The 21,922-nt window shown below is 39.3% G+C and overlaps 1 protein-coding gene across 4 annotated transcripts in view; it reads left to right on the plus strand.

Annotated features, from left to right (window-relative positions):
- The window catches only part of Foxj3 (forkhead box J3), a 99,138-nt gene that overhangs the window by 72,245 nt on the left and 4,971 nt on the right, over positions 1-21,922 (plus strand). For 2 of the 4 annotated variants that reach the window (XM_036178214.1, XM_036178215.1), the window contains exons 6-11: positions 6,308-6,409; positions 12,500-12,628; positions 15,310-15,484; positions 15,933-16,346; positions 18,532-18,633; positions 20,398-20,589. In XM_036178214.1, coding sequence (XP_036034107.1) covers positions 6,308-6,409; positions 12,500-12,628; positions 15,310-15,484; positions 15,933-16,346; positions 18,532-18,633; positions 20,398-20,589 — 1,114 coding nt within the window. The remainder of the gene's footprint in view (positions 1-6,307; positions 6,410-12,499; positions 12,629-15,309; positions 15,485-15,932; positions 16,347-18,531; positions 18,634-20,397; positions 20,590-21,922) is intronic. The other 2 variants (XM_036178217.1, XM_036178216.1) reach the window with 2 other exon arrangements.

Genomic DNA, 21,922 nt, shown 5'->3' on the forward strand with positions numbered 1-21,922 from the left:
GAATTGGCTGTGGGTGTTTTTTTTTTATTTTTATTTTTTTAAAGTTCTCTAAAATACCATGCAAATTATTTGAAGGAAAATGGTCAAGTAGTACTATATAAACTATTTAAAATACCTTGGCTTTAAAAAAAATAGAGGGGCTGGAGAGATGGCTTAGCTGTTAAGAACACTGGCTGCCCTTTCAGAGGACCCTAGCTCAATTCCCAGCTCACAGCTGTCTGTAACTCCAGTCCAGGGGATCTGATGCCTTTATACAGACATACCTGCAGGCAGAACACCAGTGTACATAAAATAAAAATGAATAAATTATTTAAAAAAAGAGTCTATCCTTTTTTGGGGGAAACATTGAAATACATCATACTTTTTGGTGACGAAAAACTAAATTGTGTGCAGTTTGGAATCATTTACATTGAATTAAGACAAGAACTGGAAGGTGAACAGATAATTAGGAGGATAACCTTTTAAAAATGTCTTAATTTTATTCATTATTTTGCATGTATGTATGGGGGCAGGGCACGCAAGTATAAGCAGCAGGGCACGTGTACTGTGGTGTACGTGTGTGTAGGTCAGAGGACAAACTTGGGGACTAAGTCAGGCCATCTGGTTTGTGGGGCAAGTGCTTTTTACCTGGTGAGCCATCCCACTGGTCCAAGAAGACATTCTTCTAGAGGATAGTCTGTATCTGGCCATGTTTTTAAGATTGTCATATTATTATTTGTGACTCAGTTTCTCAGTTGAGTCTGAGAAAGAGTATGGATGTGTTTAAAGGAAAGGTAAAAGTGAGCAGAGGAAGGAGTGCAACCAACGCACCCTCTTTGCTACAGAACAGAACAGATATTTAAGCTGTGCAAGAATACCCAGCGTGCACTACTCAGGAGGTACTGCTTGTTGCCTCCAGTGTATGTTTGTAAACAAATTCTTGTGGGGCTTTGTTTTGTTTTTGTCTTTGAGATAGGGTTTCTGTGTAGCTTTGGAGCCTGTCCTGGAACTGGCTCTGTAGACCAGGCTGGTCTTGAACTCACAGCTATCTGACTGCCTTTGCCTCCGAGTGCTGGGATTAAAGGAGTGCACCACTACTGCTTGGCTCCTAGGGGTTTTAGAAAAGAAATCCTGTACATAGGTTTCACATACATGAAACTCATTCTAACGACTGGGTAGAATTGTGTTGTGTTTTGTTTTATTTTTACACTATTAAGGGATAGTTTGTGTACAGTTAAATGCATGAAGTTTTGTTACTTGAATGTTTCGATACCTTACTATTTGTGAAATTTCACAAATGTTAAATGAAACTTTCTCATCATTTTCATAAATGTTTCTACTCAGGCTACCACTAATCTGGGGGGAAAAGTATATCTTGATATTTACTCCAACCTTTGGATGGAATTTTAGTTTTCAATGTAAAGGACTTGCATATTTCTAGTTAGTTAGACTTAATCCTGAATATTTTGTTTCATAATGTTATTATAAATTGAGCTTTAAACATTTTCCAGTTGCTTTTGCAAATGTATAAATTTGATTTTTTTTGGGGGGGTGGCTGTCTTTTGGCCTTCTATCCTACGGTCTTGTTAGTTGTAATTATCATTTTAAATGACCTGGGATACTCTCTGAATAATTACATCATCTACTAAAAGCTTTCTTTTCCTTCCAATTCTTTTGTTCTCCCTGCCTATGTTGGAGGTTACTGCATTTGTAAGCCATATTAACTGAGTCTTGCTCTTGTGTTTCTACTTGACATTTGCTGCTTTTTTATTGGAGCTTTTTTTAAACATTTAATTTGTTTGGTTCATATAAATTTATAGTATGTTTTTGTTCGAAACCTTTTTTTAGTTTAAGATATATTTTAGTATTCTGTGCTAATTTGTTTATTGACTTTTTAACTATATCTGATTATATATTTTTTATATTTAAGGAAATCAATGATTTCATATTCACAGTCTACTTAGAGTTATTATTGTACTTCTTCATGTACTTTCCTCACCATGAATCTCCCTCATTGTAATATATTACCTGTATACACTGACAATTCTTGAAAAGACCGTTCTATTATTTTTGCCTTGAAAAAATCAATCATACATGATTTTTAAAACTTAAGAGGAAAATAATAGTCTTCTGCATCATCGTCAGTCCTCTGCTGCTTCAGTGTATATACCTCAAAGTCCCAAGTGGTCTGGATGCTATAATTTCCTTTTGGCCAAAGAACTTTTAGGTATATCTTTTACCAATAAATTCACTCATTTTCCCATCTCTGAAAGAAATACCCTTATTTTTATCACATGTGTATGTGTGCACTTATTACGTGGGTATATTGAGATAGATTCTTGCTTTGTAGCCTTCGCAGGCCTGAAACTTGGGAGTCCTTGCATCAGCCTCCGAAGCAGTGGGATTCACATCATCAAATCACACCATGCCCGGTGTGTTGCTTTCTTGAATGTTTACATTGTGGATTGGCTTACTTTTGTTTGCTGGAGTTTTGAGATTTTTCTTTTTCACTGTGATACCCTGTCATTTTTGAGGAGAAACCCAGAGTCCATTTTCCTATTAATAGTCCCCCTGTTTGTAATTTATTCTTTTTCTTTAGATGTTTTCTGTGTTTATTTTCTAGAATCAATTAGATACATCTAACTAAGTTTAATTTTTCTCTCCTTTGCATTTGTGCTTGTGATTCACTGAGGTGCTTAAATTTTCAGATTTGTCTTTTGATAAATTTCCAAGTGTTGGTTATTATTTCTCTATATTTTTCCTATCCCTTTCTCTTTATTCTCAATCATATCAAGTAGATGTGTTTTAAAGTTGTATTGACTGATGGTGTTTACGGTGGTATCTCCATGTCTGGATGCGTCATGAGTTGATGGAGCCTTTTACTCAGTCACCAGTAGTCATCACTCTTCCCTTTGAGTTTGCAAAAGCATCTTCAGGATTCGTTTTAGTTCCTGCATTTGGGGATATGTAAACATTACACTTGTCTTTCTGCAATCTGCCTTATTTCACTTAACACCATGTCCTTCATTTACTGCAGGTGACAAGATCTCATTCTTCATTTAATTTTAATTTCTGAGGAAGCTTCATACTGATTCCTGTAGTGGCTTTGCTTTCATTGCTGCTGACAGTGATGAACATTTCTTTGTCCTTATATCTTATCAGCATTTTTTTGTTGTTGTTTTGATAAGTAGCTGTTCTGAGTGGGATGGTATTTTTTATAGCTCATTTTCATTTTAATCATATTCAATATTGTTTTGATATATTTTTGTTTTATTTTTGATGCAGGGTCTCTGGCTGCACTCTGGCCTAGAGCTTGCTATGTAGACCAGGATGGCCTTGAATTAACAGATCCTCTTGCCGCTCCCTCCCCGAGTGTTAGGATTAAAGGCATGCTCTACCGTGCCTGACATTTTCATGGATTCTTTTGAGAAGTGTATTTTTAGAACATTCACCACCTTTTAAATGGACTAATTGTTTAGTTACTAGCCCTCGTCAAATGAATAGCTGACATCTTCTGTTGTATGACTGACTTATCACTGTTTTGCTTGCTATACAGAAGTCTATTAGTTTGATATGATTTCATTTCTTTTTTCTTCTTTTTTTTTTTTTTTTTTTTCCAGAACTGAGGACCGAACCCAGGGCCTTGTGCTTGTGATTTCATTTCTTAATTATTACTTGTTTTCTCTTCTTCCATAGTCCTATCCAGAAAAATCATCAGCTATGTCAGTTTCTAAATACATTTACCCTATGGTTTCCTTCTAGAATTTTCAGTTTTAGGTCTTATATTAAGGCCTTCGACCCATTCTGAGTTGATGTTCGTTGGTCTTCAGTTTCAGTGTTCTGCATATGGAAATCCAGTTTCCCCTGGCACCTTTTGTTAAAGAAGCTGTACGTGGTCTGGTGTACTTGGCACCTTTGCTTAGATTTGGGCAGCTTTATGTCCTAATTTGCATTCTGTTGCTTTGATAAAGACCATGACCAGAAGTGACTTGTAGAGGAAAGGATTGATCAGGTTTACAGATCCCTATCAGTCCATTATTGAGGGAAACTAAAGCAGGGTCTCAAATAAAAACGGAGGAGGAGGAGGAGGAGGAGGAGTGCTGCTTGCCGGCAACCCGGGACCGTTTTCCCAGTGTGTCACTGTGCACAGGGGCTGAACCCTCCCGCCAGTCACACATAGTGATGATGATGATGATGATGATGATGATGATGATGATGATGATACCCACAAGCATACCTACAGGTCAGTCTGACAGGGGGCATTTTATCAACTGAGGTTTCATCTTCCCAGATGATCCTAATGTGTATCAAGCTGATGAAAAAATGGACCAGCACATTGAGAATGGGTGAATTTATTTCTGGGTTGTCTGTTGTGGACCATTGGCCCAAGTGTCTGTTTTTATATTGGTATTGTGCTGTTTTTGTTACTGTGGCTCTGTTGTATATATGGACATCAGCTGCCGTGATACCTATAGCCCTGCTCATTTTGTTCAAAATGGCTTTGTTTTGTTTAAGTTTAGGTTGGTTGGTTGGTTGATTTTTCTGGTTCTGTGAAGAATGCTCTTCTGTATTTTGAGTATTGCATTGAACTTATAACTTAGCTTAGGTAGTGTGTTCTCACTTAACATGTGACAGGCCATTCTGCCTTTTTAATATCTCCTTCGGTTTCTTTCTAAAGAATTTTGTAATTTTCATTGTAAAAGTGTTTCACTTTGGTTAGCTTGATTAACAGATTTTGGTGGGGAGCTCTTACATGAAGAACTTTAGGTTGCTTTCATGAGTTTATGCAAATTCATTGTTGGAGTGTAGAAAAACTACTGGTTCTTAATACATTCTTGTATCCTCTTTATAAAAAAGCACTTACTGGTTCTGATATTTTAGTGAAGTCCCTGGTTTTTGAGACTCACGTAATTTGCTGAAGCTCTCTGCCTCCTCTAGTTGTTGTTGTTGAGGTTCGATTGTTGCTGTTGAGAAACCTTTTAGTTTACTCATTCTTTCCTCTTTCTCTCCCATTCTTATTTAAAGCCCATCTTACTGATTATTTGTCTTTCACAAATAGTGTTTACCTAGTTTTTATTTTACTCATTTTTGTGTTTTTAATTCTTCACTGAGCTTGTTCTTATGTTTGTTCAAATGTTCTTTATTTCATGAGCACATTAGTACCCACTTTAAGGTCGGCTTCATTCTAACATTTGAATCTTAGGCATCTGTAGATTATTTTTTTCCTTAGGGCTTCCTGTTGCTTTGTGGGGGTAGGATGAATCCAGAGCCTTGGACCTCATGCAGGCCCACAGTTACTATTACTAAATGATGCCACTAGCCCCAAGTATGACCCTTTAAGAGTCTGTCTGTGTTCAGTTGTGGAGAGAAACTGGCACCATGGTCACAAGTTACTCATATTTGCCTTTCTTATACTTTTAACATTGATGTTGAATTTTTGAGACATACATACTCTTTAAATGAAGACAGCATTGTGTACTGTTTGGGAAACTCAAGTTTAACAGTGAATAGGATGTATTGTTTAGGATATTGTTTTGTCGATTTTATGTGTAAGCAATAACAATAATATTACATCAGAGAGGCTTAAACTATAGATATGTATTTCTCAGGTGAAGGCAGAGGTGTAGATTGGATCAGAGAGATACACAGTCCAGTTGCATGCTGTCATTCAGATGTCCAGATTCTTTCTAATCTTTTTCCAGTGTTTCTCAGTTATTGCCTAACTCAGCTTTCAGGATAAACAAGACTATTCCCATCATATGTATATTTCAGTGCATAATGTGAGGGAGAGAGATTGCAGGCAAGCAAGTCCCTTTCAAAGAAAAGCTGCAGATGTTCCACGTATTACTCACGTTCCGTTGATCATTGACATAGTCAGTCGCATGGCCACAGCTAGCTACAGATTAAGTCTGGGAAAGGTAGTCCCAAGCCTACGGCTATTAGTAGATAACAAACTGGCTGAAAAGGAGAAATGGGGAAGGTTGTTAGAGACCAGCCCCACCCCACACTGCCCTATCATGAGACTCACTGAAGTTGTAAGTGTAGAATTGATAGGATTAGGGTCAGTAGCATGCCATAATACAGTAAAAATGTAGAAGAGATTTTAATAGCTACTTATTTTCATATCTAAAAAGCACAAAACTATCCTCTCCGTATTCTCCCTCCTCCGTGGTCTCTGTCCCCTCCTCACCCCCCAATAAAGCTCTAGAAAGTTTAAAAAAAAAAAGCACAAAACTAGATGTTGGAGAATTTGATAAAATCCCTTCAAACGGTGTCAAATTGTTGGATATGTGAGCTAATAATTGTTTATTTTGTTCTTGTATTTTAGGCCTCAACTCCATATAGCATAGATTCAGATTCTTTGGGAATGGAGTGTATTATTTCGGGAAGTGCCTCTCCAACTCTGGCAATCAACACTGTGACTAACAAAGTAATTTCACTTTTTCAACATTTTAAAATATATTTAGTTTACTTCTATATTGGCAATGGAGTTGTATATGGTGAAGTTTATATATTTGTTGGGAAAAATTGGAAGGTGCTTACTGAGATCTTATGTGCTAATTTAAATTTCTGACTCTGCTGGTTCCAATTGATAGAATTTCTGAGCTAGTATTTTCTTTTATCAACTTGTTTTGAAAATTTGATTGGCTTTCTAAATAATGTGGTTGAAGGAAAAATTGTCAAATTTTATGGATTTTTTTCTGTTGTAGTTTCTTTTTTTGTTGATTTTATAAAGTACTCTGACAAATAATTTGAGTGAGAAAGGGCTTATCCTGACTCACAACTTAAGAGTACAGTCCATCATGGCAGGGAACCAGGGTTACAGAGTGATGAATGTCAGTACTTAGCTTGATTTCTCCATTTTTACATAGTCCAGGATCTCCACCCAAGGAATGGTCCTACCCACAGTTAAGAGGCCCCATCCCCAGGTGATTCTAGATCCTGTCAAGTGGACAAGAGTAGTCGTCACAGGAGTCAACAGAATTCAGTAAACCAAGCAATTTGCATAAGTCTAACAGCTGTGGAAAGATATTGTAATGGTAGTCAGCCTGTTTTTGTGATATTCAAGTCTGTAAATGTACCCAGAAATTGCATTTGGTAGTCTGTTGTATTTTTGGTGATGTTGGCGATTAGATACATGGTGGAGTGCAAATGTCTCTTCTTTGTTAGAAGTCTTAGCATGCATTGGCTCTTCCTCTGGACCACGGAGTCTTGAGGCCATGCATCTTTGTGTTTTATGCTCACACTCTTCACTCTTGCCTTCACCTTGTAGCTTTTGCCCTCTTCTCTTTCTAGCCTGTGTCTGCACTGTGTCTTATTTTCACTCTTCCATTTTCTCATGCACAGATATAAGTGCAAATGTATATATCATGCACCTGTGGGATTTGTTTGTAGAAAGGTAAAGATTGTCAAGGTCCTATTCGTGACATAATCAGATTTCAATTTTGAAAGGACACTGGGAGTGAAGGTATAATATTTTTTCTTTTCACATGGCAGTTTGTGGAATGATCACAGTCACTTAAGGGGAAGGGGGTGTTTGTGTGTGTTTCCTGGTGGTGATAGAATTCTGTGATGTACTAACAGTTTGGTTACTTTATCTTTCTGAATAAGCCCTAGATAGACAGGTGTACATCTAAATAGCATCTCTAATGATGGGCAGCTAAACTGAAAAATTTCTGATGAAATGTATGGATTGAAACCAGAAATCTCTAATACAGCTTTTGCAGTAGTCTTAAGAGATGCTGAGGGCCTAAACATGGACAGCTAAAGTTATTAGGACCCAGGAAGAAATAATGTTAGAACTTTTTGACCAAGTCATATGATGTCCAAGAAGCTGCAGGGTTTTTCTGTTGTTGTTTTTGTTTTTTGTTTTTCAAGACAGGGTTTCTCTGTGTAGCTTTGTGCCTTTCCTGGAACTCACTCTGTAGCCCAGGCTGGCCTCGAACTCAAAGAGATCTGCCTGCCTCTGCCTCCCAAGTGCTGGGATTAAAGGTGTGTGCCACCACCGCCCAGCAGAAGCTGCAGTTTTTAGATTTCTTTTTCCAGATACCCAATACCAGAAAAACCTGTCTTTTCCCACCTAACACATACACTTGCACATGTGAGTAAAGGGGCCAAAGAGGAAGGCGGCGATGGAGACAGAGACAGTTAGTGATTCAGGGACTGGGCAAATACAGCAGCCTGCAGTAGGCATGAGTGCCGGGTACAGAAACCAGAGGGAGGGAACTATGAAATGAATGGATATTTAGGAGAAGATCCTGAGGACTCAGGAGTTGAGGTTTCTGTAAGCAATATCAACTTTTAAGTATTTATTAAATCCAAATTCTGTAAGCTTGGGCTCAGATTTATAAACAAAACAGACTTACTCCTGGCTAGGATCTAGCAGTCTTTCCAGACAGGGGCAAAAATTGCATGCAGTCTTCAGTGAGAGCTGTGGTGAATACTGCAGGCTGCCAAGTTATATTGGGTAGAGTTTGTTCTGTGAATCAGGAGAGATCATGATAGACTAGCCTCAACTGTTTGTAGAGTGGTGGTGGATGAGTATTCTTATTAGAAGACAGCTAAATTCCATTTGGTGATCATCCAGAGCTATAATTTCCCACAAATTACTGATAAAAGTTCCTTGCCTTTATAAACCACTACTGCAGGTTATTTTTAAAAATAATAGAAAGATCAAAGAAATATGATTATAAATTAGTAAATACTTGTAAGTCAATGAAAAATACAAGTGACTTAATCCTATGAGATATAAAGTAATGGCCCCAATTATGTATAATAGGCCTCAGAAATGTTAAATATTAATGACTTGAGTGTCTGAAAACAAGCAAAATAAATGTAGTGAAGGACAATGGTAATAAAATGAGAAGCCAGGAAATAGAAAGTACTTTAGATAACAATAATCAACAAATGAGAACCCAGACATTTATAAGGACACAAAAACATGTCTAGAAAAGGTGAAAGTCATAATGCCTGGTATGAGGTAAGAAAGTACCAGGCAGTAGCTAGGTGTGGTGATGCACACCTACAGCTCTAGAGCTGGTCTCAAAAACAACAGAAAAGACCAGGAGGCAGAGAAATAGGAAGGAAGAAAAGAGCCAGTAAGTGGAGAATTTCAGCAGTCAGACCAGAAATAACATGGATGGTTGGACTAGTCTAGGAAAGATCATTAAGACTGTTAAGAATGCTGTTCACAGAAAGCTAAAAGACACGTTGAAGATATGTAGATACATGGGGAAATAAAAGAAGCTCTTGAGTTGTCAGTACAGATATAACTTGATTGTTTACATAGAAAATTCAAAAGAATACTAATAAAACAATAGTGTTTTAAGATGTAAATTTAGTAAAATCTCTTGATAGTAGACCAGCATTTGATCTTAGAAATCAGTTGTATTTCTGTAACTATCCACAGGAGATTTTTTAAAATTTATATTAATTAACTGTGGGGAGGATGGGCACACAGACCACTGCACATGTGTGGAGGTCAGAGGACAACTTTCCAGTTTTTTCCTCCTTCCACCATGGAGAGTCTAGAGATTAAACTCAGGTCATCATACTTGGCAGCAAATGCCTTTTCCCATTGAGATATCTCACTGGCTTAGGATATTTTAAGGGAAACATTTAATTTAGCATTAAAATACACCAAATACTTAGAATTAAATAAAAGATGAATTCTATATGAAACTCTAAATTATTATTGTCAGAAAATAAAGCCATAACAAGTAAATACACAGACTTTATGTAGAAGACTATTATAAAAAAAAAGTCAGATTTTCTCCATTGATGCTGATATGATGTCAAAACCATGATATGCTTATGGGGAGGGAGGGACGAATGAACGGACGGACGGATGGACAGAGAGACAGAGACAGAGCACAAACTGAGAATGTTGGAAGCCAAATGGCCAGAAAGAAAATATGGGGCTCAGTCGGTGAGGCAGTTGCCAGTTGTAGTAGTTCCTTGCTCACTCGTGTGACAGAACCCCTACCTAGAAAGAATTTAAGGGAGAAGGTTCTCTACTCACTATGGTGGGGATGCCATGGCAGCAGGGCCAGCTGGTCCCATTGCACTAGCATCCAGAAAGCAGAAAGTGAACAGGAAGTGGTGCAGCACTATAGAATCTCAAGGTTCACACCCCCCCAGGAGACCTCACAACCTTCTCAAATGGTACCACCAACTGGGGGCCAAGTGCTAACTATGTGAGTGGTGGGGGGACATTTCCTATTCAAACCACAGAAGCTTACAAACACGAGTGCCTGGGTGAGTCCTAGAACCCTGTAAAGATGCTGAGCATGGCGATGTGCGTTGTAACCCTCCCACTGAGTGGGTGGAGAAAGAAGGATCCCAGCTCAGTGGCCATCCAGTCTAGATTATGTTAAACTAAGTCATGAGAATCACTGTCACAAAGAACCAGCTGACATTGCTGATCTTGGCACCTGAGGAGAAACTCTGGTCTGCACACACAGACTTAAAGGAGAATTTATTCTTCTAAATATTAAGCAAGAGAAAGCCTACTGTAAATGAAACTGTGGTACTAACGTAATTATAGACAGACTCTTTGAATAAATCCAGCAAGGTCTTCATTAAGTGTACAAGGAAAAGTCATCTTCTGTTTAGAAAAGCCAGTTTTAGATAGGTCTGAAGTCTAAATTATAAAAGATAATGATAAAGTTCTCAGTCAGATAAAATATTTTTAATGGGCAGTAATATTTAGAGCAGATAATGCAGTAGGAAACAAAGCTTTGTGAAAGAATAACCATAAATAACTGTAAACTAGGAGAAGCTGTCAGTAGTTCCAGATGTCCATATAGTGAAACAGGAGATGAGGGTGACTGCTGACATGGATGGTTAGGAGAAGCATCAGCAGGGCTTGGGGAGAACTGTGAGGTAGTGTCAGCAGTTCCGAAAATGTAGTCAAGCTACAGATGTCCAAGTAACTCGGCCCATTGAGGTCAGAACTTCATAATAACATAGTTGTTGTTGGGTTTGTTGTTTGCTTTGGTTTTTCGAGACAGGGTTTCTCTGTGCAGTTTTGGTCCCTGTCCTGGAACTTGCTCTGTAGACCGGGCTGGCCTCAAACTCACAGAGATACGCCTGGCTCTGTCTCGAGTGCCCGGCATATTTGTTTTTGTCTTTGTATTTTCACTGGAGTACCAAAACAAGCAGTAGGTAAATTAGCCTACTGGCATGTTAGCCTAATTGAGGCAATCTGTACTAGAAGGGCTCTGTTGTTTTTCACTGTCACAGAGCTCAAGTTCAACAAAACTTAAAACTAGGGTTACTTTGGTAAAGCAGGAAAGTAGTTTTATTAAATTGTTACCACAGAGCACGAGTCTGTTTAGTATTCATGTGTGTGGTTAAGTTGGAAGCTGCTGTGTTCACAGATTACTGTTTTTACTTGAAAGAACAACTGTGACAGATTATTTAGTTTGAGTGTTGGCAAATAATTTTTTACAAATGAACACAGTGATTCTGCTGCTCCAAGGAAAACAGTCAGCATTATCCAGTTCTTGTGGTGAAATCTTAGCTTTCAAATGAAAAGCCTAGAACTTTAGGAGACTCCACTACAGTGAGTCTGCTACTGCTAAGATGTTTCTAGTGGAATTGGGGTGATGTTAACAGGTATGATAGTGAAATATGTCAACACTTAGAAGATCACTTATGAAATTATATTCCAGATGATGTTATAACATTATGTGTAGATAATAATGTGCAGTTAATTCAAAGTACAAGGTAGAACAGATTTTAACTGAGTATAAAATGTTTATTGCCATGGTTTCTAATTCCATATTTCAACTTCAGTTTTTAAAAACTCAATATTTGGTATGTTCTCATGTATCAGTTACACGAGAAATTCATTAATGTTTTTTGTACTTGCACTTAAAGCAACACCCCAACAGACTGCATGTGGAAGCAGCTAATAAGGAGCTTGCTGTCTCCTGCCAAGTCAGACATCACTCTTTCCTTTTACTTCTTCACTGGAATGAAAAACTACTGTTAACATGTAGTTGGATAAATGGCTATTTTAAGTGAGTTAATCAGTTAAAATTGTTATAATTTTCAGTATGCCAGATGTGCCAATTAAAATTATATCACATATCCATGTTTTTATAAGTATGTGTTTTTAATATCAGAAATACTATGATGCCTTTTTGTTTGTTTGTTTTTATTTTTAAGGGAGCACATTTGTATGCATGCATGCATGCATGCATGCATGGACACATCCTCCACATATATCTACACATGATAGATTTTTTTATTACCTTCTGATATTAAGTATTTACTCCTGCTACATTTTGTTTATGTTCTAGACAAGTATGTACTTTAGATTGAGAGCAGTAAGAAAATTGTTTTGTGGTGATAGGGAACTGACATTTGAATGTGGCATCGGCACAGATGCTGAAGGAAAGACACTGACTTTGTTTCTTGCTGGAAGCTCCATTGTGGTTTTGTGGTGCTACTCTCCAGCCTTCTTTCACTTTAGGAGCTGTGTATTCAGGTGTTGCTTTTCTTTTCATTCCAGGTGACATTGTACAACACTGATCAGGACGGGAGTGATAGCCCACGAAGCAGCCTTAACAACAGTCTCTCTGACCAGAGTTTGGCGTCTGTTAATTTGAACAGTGTTGGAAGTGTGCATAGTTATACACCGGTAAGTCCTAATGAAGTTAGTTTCTTTGTTGGATATTCATTTAGTACAAAAATTCAACCAAGCATACTCGAAATGCCAACTAAAAAAATGAAGGTGTGGGCTGGAGAGATGGCTCAGAGGTTAAGAGCACCGACTTCTTCATGAGGTCCTGAGTTCAATTCCCAGCAACCACATGGTGGCTCACAACCATCTGTAATGAGGTCTGGCGCCCTCTTCTGTATACATAATAAATAAATAAATCTTTTTTTTTTTAAATGAAGATGTGGCCTAATGAGGTCGCTCCATGGATTCCACCTCCAGAATCCACATGGTGCAGGGGAAGAACTAACTCCTGCAAGTTATCCTCTGGCCTCCACATGTGTGCCATGGCACATGCATGCCAACACATACATATAAATAAAATGAGTGAAAGATGAAATGTATATTTTTCTCTAATCCATTAATTTAGCTGGTAGAGCAGATTTATTTTTTATTTTAGTCTGGAAAACAAAGTCTTGCTGTGAAGGGATTTGTGTATATAAACATTCTTACTCTTGTATTCATTTGCTAACTCTTAGAAGAAGAAAATGACCCTTGGGTTCTCAGATGTTCTTTTTGGAGGGTCTGGTTACAGTCTTTCCTGTTAAACTTGAGACAGACTACATGAATAGTGGGTTGCTCTAGAGGAGGAATCAATTTTATATGGCAGCTGAGCAGTTATATGACATGCAATAATAGCCATTTGGAGAATAAGATAGAAAGACCTATCCCTCACAGAACCAGGGAGACCAATAACAAGCTGCCCTTTGGTTGCCTCACAAGATAGGAAGGCAGATGCAAGCTTACCCTTCACAAAACCACTTCTCATCACAAAGTATGACAGTAACATTCTGCCATTGAGCTTTTCCTTTATAAAAGATTTTTAAAATATAAAAAGGTTTTATAAAATGGGTGTTTTGTATTCATATGTGTCTGTGGATGTGGATGTGAGGGCCTTTAGATTGCTTGGAACTGGAATTAGAAAAACCAAAGAAAAAAGAAAGAAAATTAATATTTTCCTTGTTATTGCAAATGGCTTATGGACATCATTTTGAATAACTAAATTTTCAGTGAGTTTACAGACCTTAAATTGCAGAACACTAAACAAATGGTAATTTATCACTTTTTGATAAAACCCTTCAAAAAATACAGATGATAAAAGGCTGTAGATGTAACTCAGTGGCAGAGCATTTGCCTAGCACATGCAGGGCCTTGGGTTCCATCCCTAGCACCACAAAAAATAAATAAATAGTCATTTTTTAAAAAGCTCATTTCAGGTTGTGCTGTTTTCAGAGATAATTCTTGTTCATAGCTGCATGATGCAGACTAGATGATCTCTGAGCCCCCCGCATCCTCCATCTTGTCCTAGGCCTGCTGGGATTCCAGATGGGTGCTCCTGCATCCAGCTCTGCTGGGATTCCAGGGGCCCAAATTTCAGTCCTCATGATTGCGTACATATCATGGTATGCAGGCAGCTAACTCATGAGAGCATAACTGCACAAATATGCCCTTTCAACTTACCGCACACTCAGCGCTTCTTACTTGTGAGGGGTTGGTGGTTTTTCACTGCTACCTGTATAACTCAAGGCTCCTGTCTGGTCCCTTTTGTTCAGGATCTCCTTTGGGTTTACAAATTGGGAGTTGTTTTGGGTTTCTTTAGAGGGAGGAGTTGGTATTAGGATTGTTCTCAGGGTCTTGTACATGCTGGGCAGGCCCTCCAACAAGGGCCTTACAGCCCCAGTCTTCTGTAGTGTTTCCCTCTTCTATTCTTGGCCCCTTCAATTCCTTCTTGGAGTAGAATAGTATTTTAAGGTGTGTTACTTTTGTTGATGTTGCATTTGTTTAACTCTGTGTAGCTGTTTTATTGTGCCTGTGTGAAACACCTGATGGGCTGATAAAGAACTGGCCAATAGCAAGGCAGGAGAAAGGATAGACGGGGTTAGCAGGCAGAGAGAATATATATATAGAGAGAAATCTAGGAGAAGAGGTCTTGCAACCAGAGAAGGAGGAGGACTCCAGGGGCCAGCCACCCAGTTATACAGCAAGCCATGGAGAAAGAGTAAGATTCACAAAAGTAAGAGAAAAGGAAAAACCCAGAGCCAAAAGATAGATGGGATAATTTAAGTTAAGGAAAGCTAGCATGAAACAAGCCAAACTAAGGCCAGCATTCATAAGTAATAATAAGCCTCTGTGTGTGATTCATTTGGGAGCTGGGTGGCGGGCCCCCCAAAAGAGCCAAAATAAACAAAACCTAGAAACGAAGAGTGCTGTTTTGGGCAGTGTCATATGTCTGCTGACGCTATTTGGACTTATATAAAGATGATACAAAGAAATAGAAACAATATTGATAGCTTTAAATAGTATAGTGCAGTCTATAGAAATCACGATGAAGAGATAGGGAGAATTCCAGTCCCAGCAAGTCTCTCACGTGCATTATCTTCACAAGTCATTGAATTTCTTTGAACTTACTGTCTTTCTTGTGCATGTGAGGGCTGGGTAGGATTTCTGTGGTTCCTCAAGATCCATGTCAATGATTTTTCTCTGTGACACTTAAAAGGTGTGCCTGGCTAAAGGATGGGAAAGCCGTAGGCTGAGGTTATTGACTTGGATTCCAGAACTGGCACTAATATCAAGCCATTATATTCATTATTGTCTTTTACTAGGTGACTAACCATCCAGAACCAGTCTCTCAATCATTAACACCTCAGCAGCAGCCACAGTACAACCTTCCAGAACGAGATAAACAGCTACTTTTCACAGAATACAACTTTGAAGATCTCAGTGCCTCATTTCGGAGTCTTTATAAGTCAGTTTTTGAGCAGTCACTCAGTCAACAAGGTGAGCTTCTTTTGAAACGTCATTGGGTTTTTTGTAATAGAAATGTTTTGATTTCACTTGCTTTATTTTAGAGTTGTTAGGATGAGGTTTGGGTGAGGTGGTACTGTACCTCTTGTTGCTTACTGACCTGTATATCTATGTTGTGGCATGCAGAGTTTACTTGATTGTAAGGGCATCTTAGAGCACTGTGCTGAAGAATTCTCACACCACAAGGATACATGGGTTATGGTTTTGTTCTGATTAGCTTAACAATGAGGTAGCCACTGGAGTTTAATAGCACCATGTTTGTGGGTTTGTTTATGGCACTCACTTTTAAAATAGTGTGTGTGCGTGCATGTGTGTTCACATGTTGCTTCCTTGCATGTGCATGCCTTGCTCTGTAAAAAGGCTACTGCCAGTGTCATGCGATGAAGGAAATGTGACTGTGAATGATCTTATTCTGTTGTAGGTTTGATGAGCATCCCTTCTGAATCCTCCCAGCAGCCCCACACTTCCTGCTCCTATCAGCACTCTCCTAGCAGCACAGTGAGCTCTCACCCACACAGTAACCAAAGCAGCCTGCCCAACAGTCACAGTGGCCTCGGGGCCACAGGTAGTAATTCGGTTGCCCAGGTCTCACTGTCCCACCCCCAAATGCACACACAGCCCTCTCCACACACACCGCATCGACCGCATGGTTTACCACAGCACCCACAGCGGCCCCAGCACCCGGCATCACACCCACAGCAACACAGCCAGCTCCAGCCACCTCACTCCCAGCACCCCTCTCCACATCAGCACATACAGCATCATCCAAATCATCAGCATCAGACGTTAGCACATCAGCCACCCCCACCCCCACAGCAGGTATCCTGTAATTCTGGTAAGTTTCTTGTGCTTGTGTCTGAATAACTGAATTAGACCTGTCCTTCGTTACCTGGGTCTCGTGTAGTTCTTACTACTGAAACTCTTTCTACTTGTTTCCTTTCTTTCTTTACTGTGGTCCTGTATTTACATCTCATTCAACCCGTGGGTGATCTGAAGAGTTCCTTAATTAAAATACATTGGCAGCACAGGCAAACTCAGCCTTACAGGGTTGTTGTTTGTTTGTTTGTTTGTTGTTGTTGTTGTTGTTTTGTTTTTAAGATTTTTGTATTGTCCTGGCCACTGCTTTCTAGATTGGAAAGAGTGGAATGTGTGATCTGTTTGCAATCTTGTGATTCCATGTAAATGTAAAAGAAACAGCACAGGTTAGGCTATAAAGACTTGTATTTGAGTCCTTATGGTCCTTATGACTTAGAGTAAATTTTGCTTACTGTTTTTGTTTGTTTTTTTAAGAGTTTCTCAGCAGGTAGTCTGATCTAGTCTCAAACCTGTGGTTTACCTTTTATTTTACTAAAATAAAAAATCGAAATGAGTATTTTCAAAATCTATCAGACAAAAGCTTTTTTAATTTTTTTTTTACTTTAATGGTTGGTTTTGTTTTCCTAGTTAATAATTCTAAGTAGATTCCATAATATAATTGAACATTTTCTACCTTAATGAAATATTTCCTAGACATTTTGCAGTAATTTTAGATACATGCCTTGAGAAAGTTGTATTGTACAATTAAAACTCTTTTTAAGGACAAGGCAGATGGTATGCCATATAAATATCAATATATTCTTCAAAAACTTAAGCCTGTTCAGATGTTCTGAGGAAATGATTAATGAACAGATTGGGTGGTTTTAGGAAATAGAAGTCTGTGGTGCAGCCGGGTGGTGGTGGCACACGCCTTTAATCCCAGCACTCGGGAGGCAGAGGCAGGCGGATCTTTGTGTGTTTAAGGCCAGCCTGGTCTACAGAGTGAGATCCAGGAAAGGCGCAAAGCTACAGAGAGAAACCCTGTCTCGGAAAACCAAAAAAAAAAAAAAAACCAAAAAAAAAAAAGGAGAAGTCTGTGGTGCTAGGGAGAAAAATCCAGTTGGAATTAATGATTGGAACTCTCATCTTTGCCAGTGGTACCTTACAGAGAAGACAGCCCTAGGGAGTCAGAAGTAATAATCATAGTGGCCTGATAAAAATTCACTGGGTGAGGTGAGACTAGACAAATTTTCCTTAATAGAGAGGAATGGAAGAATGAGAGCAGGAACGGAAGCTGCTTGAGTACCTATTGTGTGCTAGACAACCAGATACATTATCATCCTTCCAAATCAAGTATAACTTAGCAAATTTTATAGTAGGAAAAGCACAGCTCAAAAAAGCTGTTTGCATGACATTGCCAGTGGGTGGTGGAACTTAGATTCATAATGCTGACTTTGACACCCATAACACCAGGTATTCAAAAAGGAGTAAAGCCAGCAATATTTATGCAGTGGGTAGCATTTACTCACTTCTGGAAGACCGTGTTAAGGTATTTCTCATTCCTAAGGTTGCCTGAGCTTGTTAGCATCCCCTCTCACTGTATGATCCTGTCCAGTCCCATAAGTTGGAGCATTTCCTTATACTGTGTTGCTTCTAAATAGAAACTGTCCTTTATAACTTAGGAAGAGAATAGCTTTTTGGTGATGTAGGAGATTGAACCTATGGCCTCACCACACGCTAGGCAAGTGCTCTACCACTGAGCTTTATCCCCCAACAACAGTGTATCTTCTAAGGTCAGTTACAAAGTAGGAAAATGAAATTTGAAAGAGGCAAGAACACTCATTTGTGTGAGTTTCCCTGCCTGGTTATTATTTATACTGTACAGATGAAAAGGGCCAGTAGTACCAAGTTTTGCTTACAAGGTGATTTTGCTATTTGCAGACTGCCAGAATAGAGATTAGAAGACCAGCATTAAAGCTTTAAGTTTGTTGCCAGGATCTTACATTACACGTCAGTGTTGTTTCTTTTACTTGTAAAATGGAGAGAAATGGAAAGTTTATCTGTCTTTAGAAGGAGATTGACCCAAGGCCTAATACAATTGGTAAATGTCCCTTTCTAAGACTGGACAGGGATCAGCCACTGTTAGAAGTAAGGCCATTTCTTGCATGTATTCTTCCAGCAGTCACTATCCCAGAGTTAACAGTATTGTCAACATTACTTTTTAGGGGTTTCAAGCGATTGGTATGCAACACTTGATATGCTGAAGGAAAGCTGTCGAATTGCCAGCAGTGTTAACTGGTCAGATGTAGACCTTTCACAGTTCCAAGGTAAGCTTGGTTCCTTTCACATAGAACCAAATACCATGAACCTATTTTCTCTGAAACATTGTTTCTTTGTTGTTGAAATCAACATCTCCTCCCAGGTATGTTGGTATGTGCCTGCTCTCCTAGCACTTGGTAGGCTGAGGTAGGAGGATTGCTAAAAGTGAGTCCATTTATGGACTGCATAGCAAATAGTCCTCTAGCCAGGGACACATAGCAAGATTCTGTCTCAAAGAAAGAAAGGAAGAAGCACCATCTTATATAAAAGCATGGCTTTTGCAGTGGCAGTATTCTTAAAGGACATTTGTAAAAACTTACAATAAATTGGCCAGTTGATATAGGAAGAAGACATTACATACAAGAGTTCTGCAGGAATATTAGCCATGTTTAAAAGAATCAGGTTCTGTATAGTCTGTCTCCCTTCTCCATGCCTCATTCCTCTCCTTTTGCTTGTATGTTTGCATGTTTGTGTGTGCAGTTACTTTTTGAGGCCGTAGGACAATCATGAGTGTTGCTCCCCAGTTACTATCTGTCACCTTTTACTTTTTCCCATTTATTATCGTATGTGCCTGGTATGTGTATAAGGAGGGGCCAGCACACACATGCATACGTGTGTACAAGGTGCATATGTATAGATCAGAGGATGATTCTTGTGAATCAATTCTGTCCTTCTACCATAGGCTCTTAAGATTGAATCTAGGTCAGCAGGCTTGCACAACAAGCATTTTGCCCCTTGAGCCATTGTAGCAAGCTTTCTCATTGGACTTTCTTTGGACTGCCAGCCCCCAAATAATAACACAGAGACTTACTATTAGTTATGAATCATTGTCCTTAGCTTAGTTTGTTCCCAACTAGCTCTTATAACTTAAATTAACCCATTTATATTAATCTATGTGGCTTGTTACCTGTCCTCCATCTTATTTCCATGCTCCTCAGATTCTTCTCGAGTTCCTCTCTCTCCCTGGAATCCCTGCCTGTTCTCTACTGCCTAGCTGTTGACTAGCCATTCAGCTTTTTATTAAACCAATCAGAAGGCACCGTAGGCAGGGGCACATCTTCACAATGTACAAAAAGATTATCCTACAGCAAACCATCTCTTTGGCCTAATCTATGTGTGTGTGGTATATGTGAGTGTGCTTGCATGTGTGCAGAGCAGGGGTTGGTAGCTTTCCTCTGTTGCTCTCCACCTTATTTTTGAGGCAGTGTCTCTCACTGAACCTGAAGCTCCCTGTTCTAACTGGAGTGGCTGGCCTCTCATGATCCGGCTCTTGTGTAGTGACCCTCATGGTTTTTTCCATCCCTTGTTCATGTTCTCTCTGCTGCTCCCACCCTCAGCTTCTTTCTCTGTGCTTGGATTGTAGGCATGTGCCAATACTCGGCTTTTAGTCAGGTTCTGGGGATCCAAACCCAGGCCCTCATACAGCTCTGCCCCCTTTTTTGAGACAAGGTCTCTCATTGGCCTGAGCTTACCAGGTAGGCCAGGCTGGCCGGCCAGTGAGTTCCAGGGACCTGTTTTCACTTCCCCAAACACCAAGATTACAAGGATGCCACCAAATCTGGCCCTTGTTTAAAAATGCAGGTTTTGAGGCTTGAATCCAGGTCTGTGTGCTTCAAGCCTAGTACTTTGAGTCCCTTGGGTATTCTTAAATATCATAAACTGCCACATCAGAGGAACTGAGTGTGTGGAGACTGGGGGTTGAGAAGACTTACATTAGTGCTCCTTTGCAGTATTAGAGTTGTGCTCACTGTATCCCGCATCTTTCCTTGTAGGTCTGATGGAGAGTATGAGGCAGGCGGATCTCAAGAACTGGTCATTAGATCAGGTTCAGTTTGCTGATCTCTGTTCCTCTCTTAATCAGTTCTTCACACAGACTGGCCTTATCCACTCACAGAGCAATATTCAGCAGAACGTGTGCCATGGTGCCATGCACCCAGCAAAGCCTTCCCAACACATTGGGGCAGGTATGGGCTTACATACACTTACATAAATTCACTGTCCTAGGGAACAGGCATGTGACGTGTCACTCGGGGTGATGTTTGTAAGAAATGAATGATGACAAATGATTTAAGTGTGTCTTTGAAAATTTGAGGTAAAAGACTATTCTATTGTGATTTGTATGAATTATTTACTGTTATCCTTTGACATTTTAAACTTTTTATTGTTATTAAACAGGTCTCTAAAAGATACTTGTGTTTTAAAAAAACAGTTATGAAATTATTTCACTTAAAGTTTGTGTAGACTTGCCACAAAAATCAAAATGTTCAATCTTCTAAGGATGTTCAAATGAAAAGTTCAAGGTTCTTTTGAAGAGTGCACATAATGTCAAATTGTCATTGTGAGACTCTGTAATGAGGGTGTGGAAAAATGAGAAATTATTACATGTTTTTGCTTGTTTGTGTCTTTGTGTTGTTTTTCTCTGTGAAAATACAAGTGTTAGGAAACTGACAGAATTTCAGCAAATTATCTTGGAGGTAACAAGCTGGGGCTTAGACTTAGAGTCTGCTCCTGTTTCCCCATGTATGAGTAGAGGGGGTGTTGGACTAGGTCATCTCTGAGGCCATCTCAAGCCTGGGCACAGGTCTGGCTTTCCTGCACTGTTGAAAACTTGGGAGCAGCCAAATCCAGTGTGCCTTATTTTATTAATAGTAGAGATAGGCTTTTATTTCCTTCCTAGGAAACATAGGGGTTGCTTTTTAGTTTTCTTATATTGATTGAATCCAATTGTAATTGTTGGGAGACACTAGCATCCCTATGACGTGGCCTTCTCAAAATTCTAGGTGGTAGGATGAGGGCTAGCTTTATGGCTTTCCTTCCCTAGAATTACTAGGGAGGGTCATGATGCTGTTTCAGTGTTTTCCATCGTGATTTGATGTACTTGACCCCTTTGAGCTGTTAAACTTGATGGGTCTTGTGAAAATGCCTTAAGAATCCCCTGAAATTCCATTTAAATAAGATCTAGGGTTCTCATCTGCAAACTTGTGATACATTTTAAAGTCACCTTTGCTTGGTTTAGCGATGCCTTTGTGCTTGTCTTTACTGTTCCTTTGTGCCTTGCCCACTTGGTCAACCCGTGCTCACTCATATGGACAGTCAAGGGGACAATTCAGGGCAGGAGAGAAATGGGTGGCAGCAAAAGAGCTTTTGAGCCGGAATACCTGGATTCTAATTCCTGGTTCTGTGAGACTTGTGCCCTTGGGGAGCCTACTTAAATGTTTGAGCTTCCTTTGACTTCTGTAGAAAAAAGTGGGTGATTCCTGTCTGGCCTTCTGTGTGGGTAGTGGGAGGTTCAAGTGA

The sequence above is a fragment of the Onychomys torridus genome, chromosome 2 (assembly GCF_903995425.1).
Source record: "Onychomys torridus chromosome 2, mOncTor1.1, whole genome shotgun sequence".
NCBI lineage: Eukaryota > Metazoa > Chordata > Mammalia > Rodentia > Cricetidae > Onychomys > Onychomys torridus.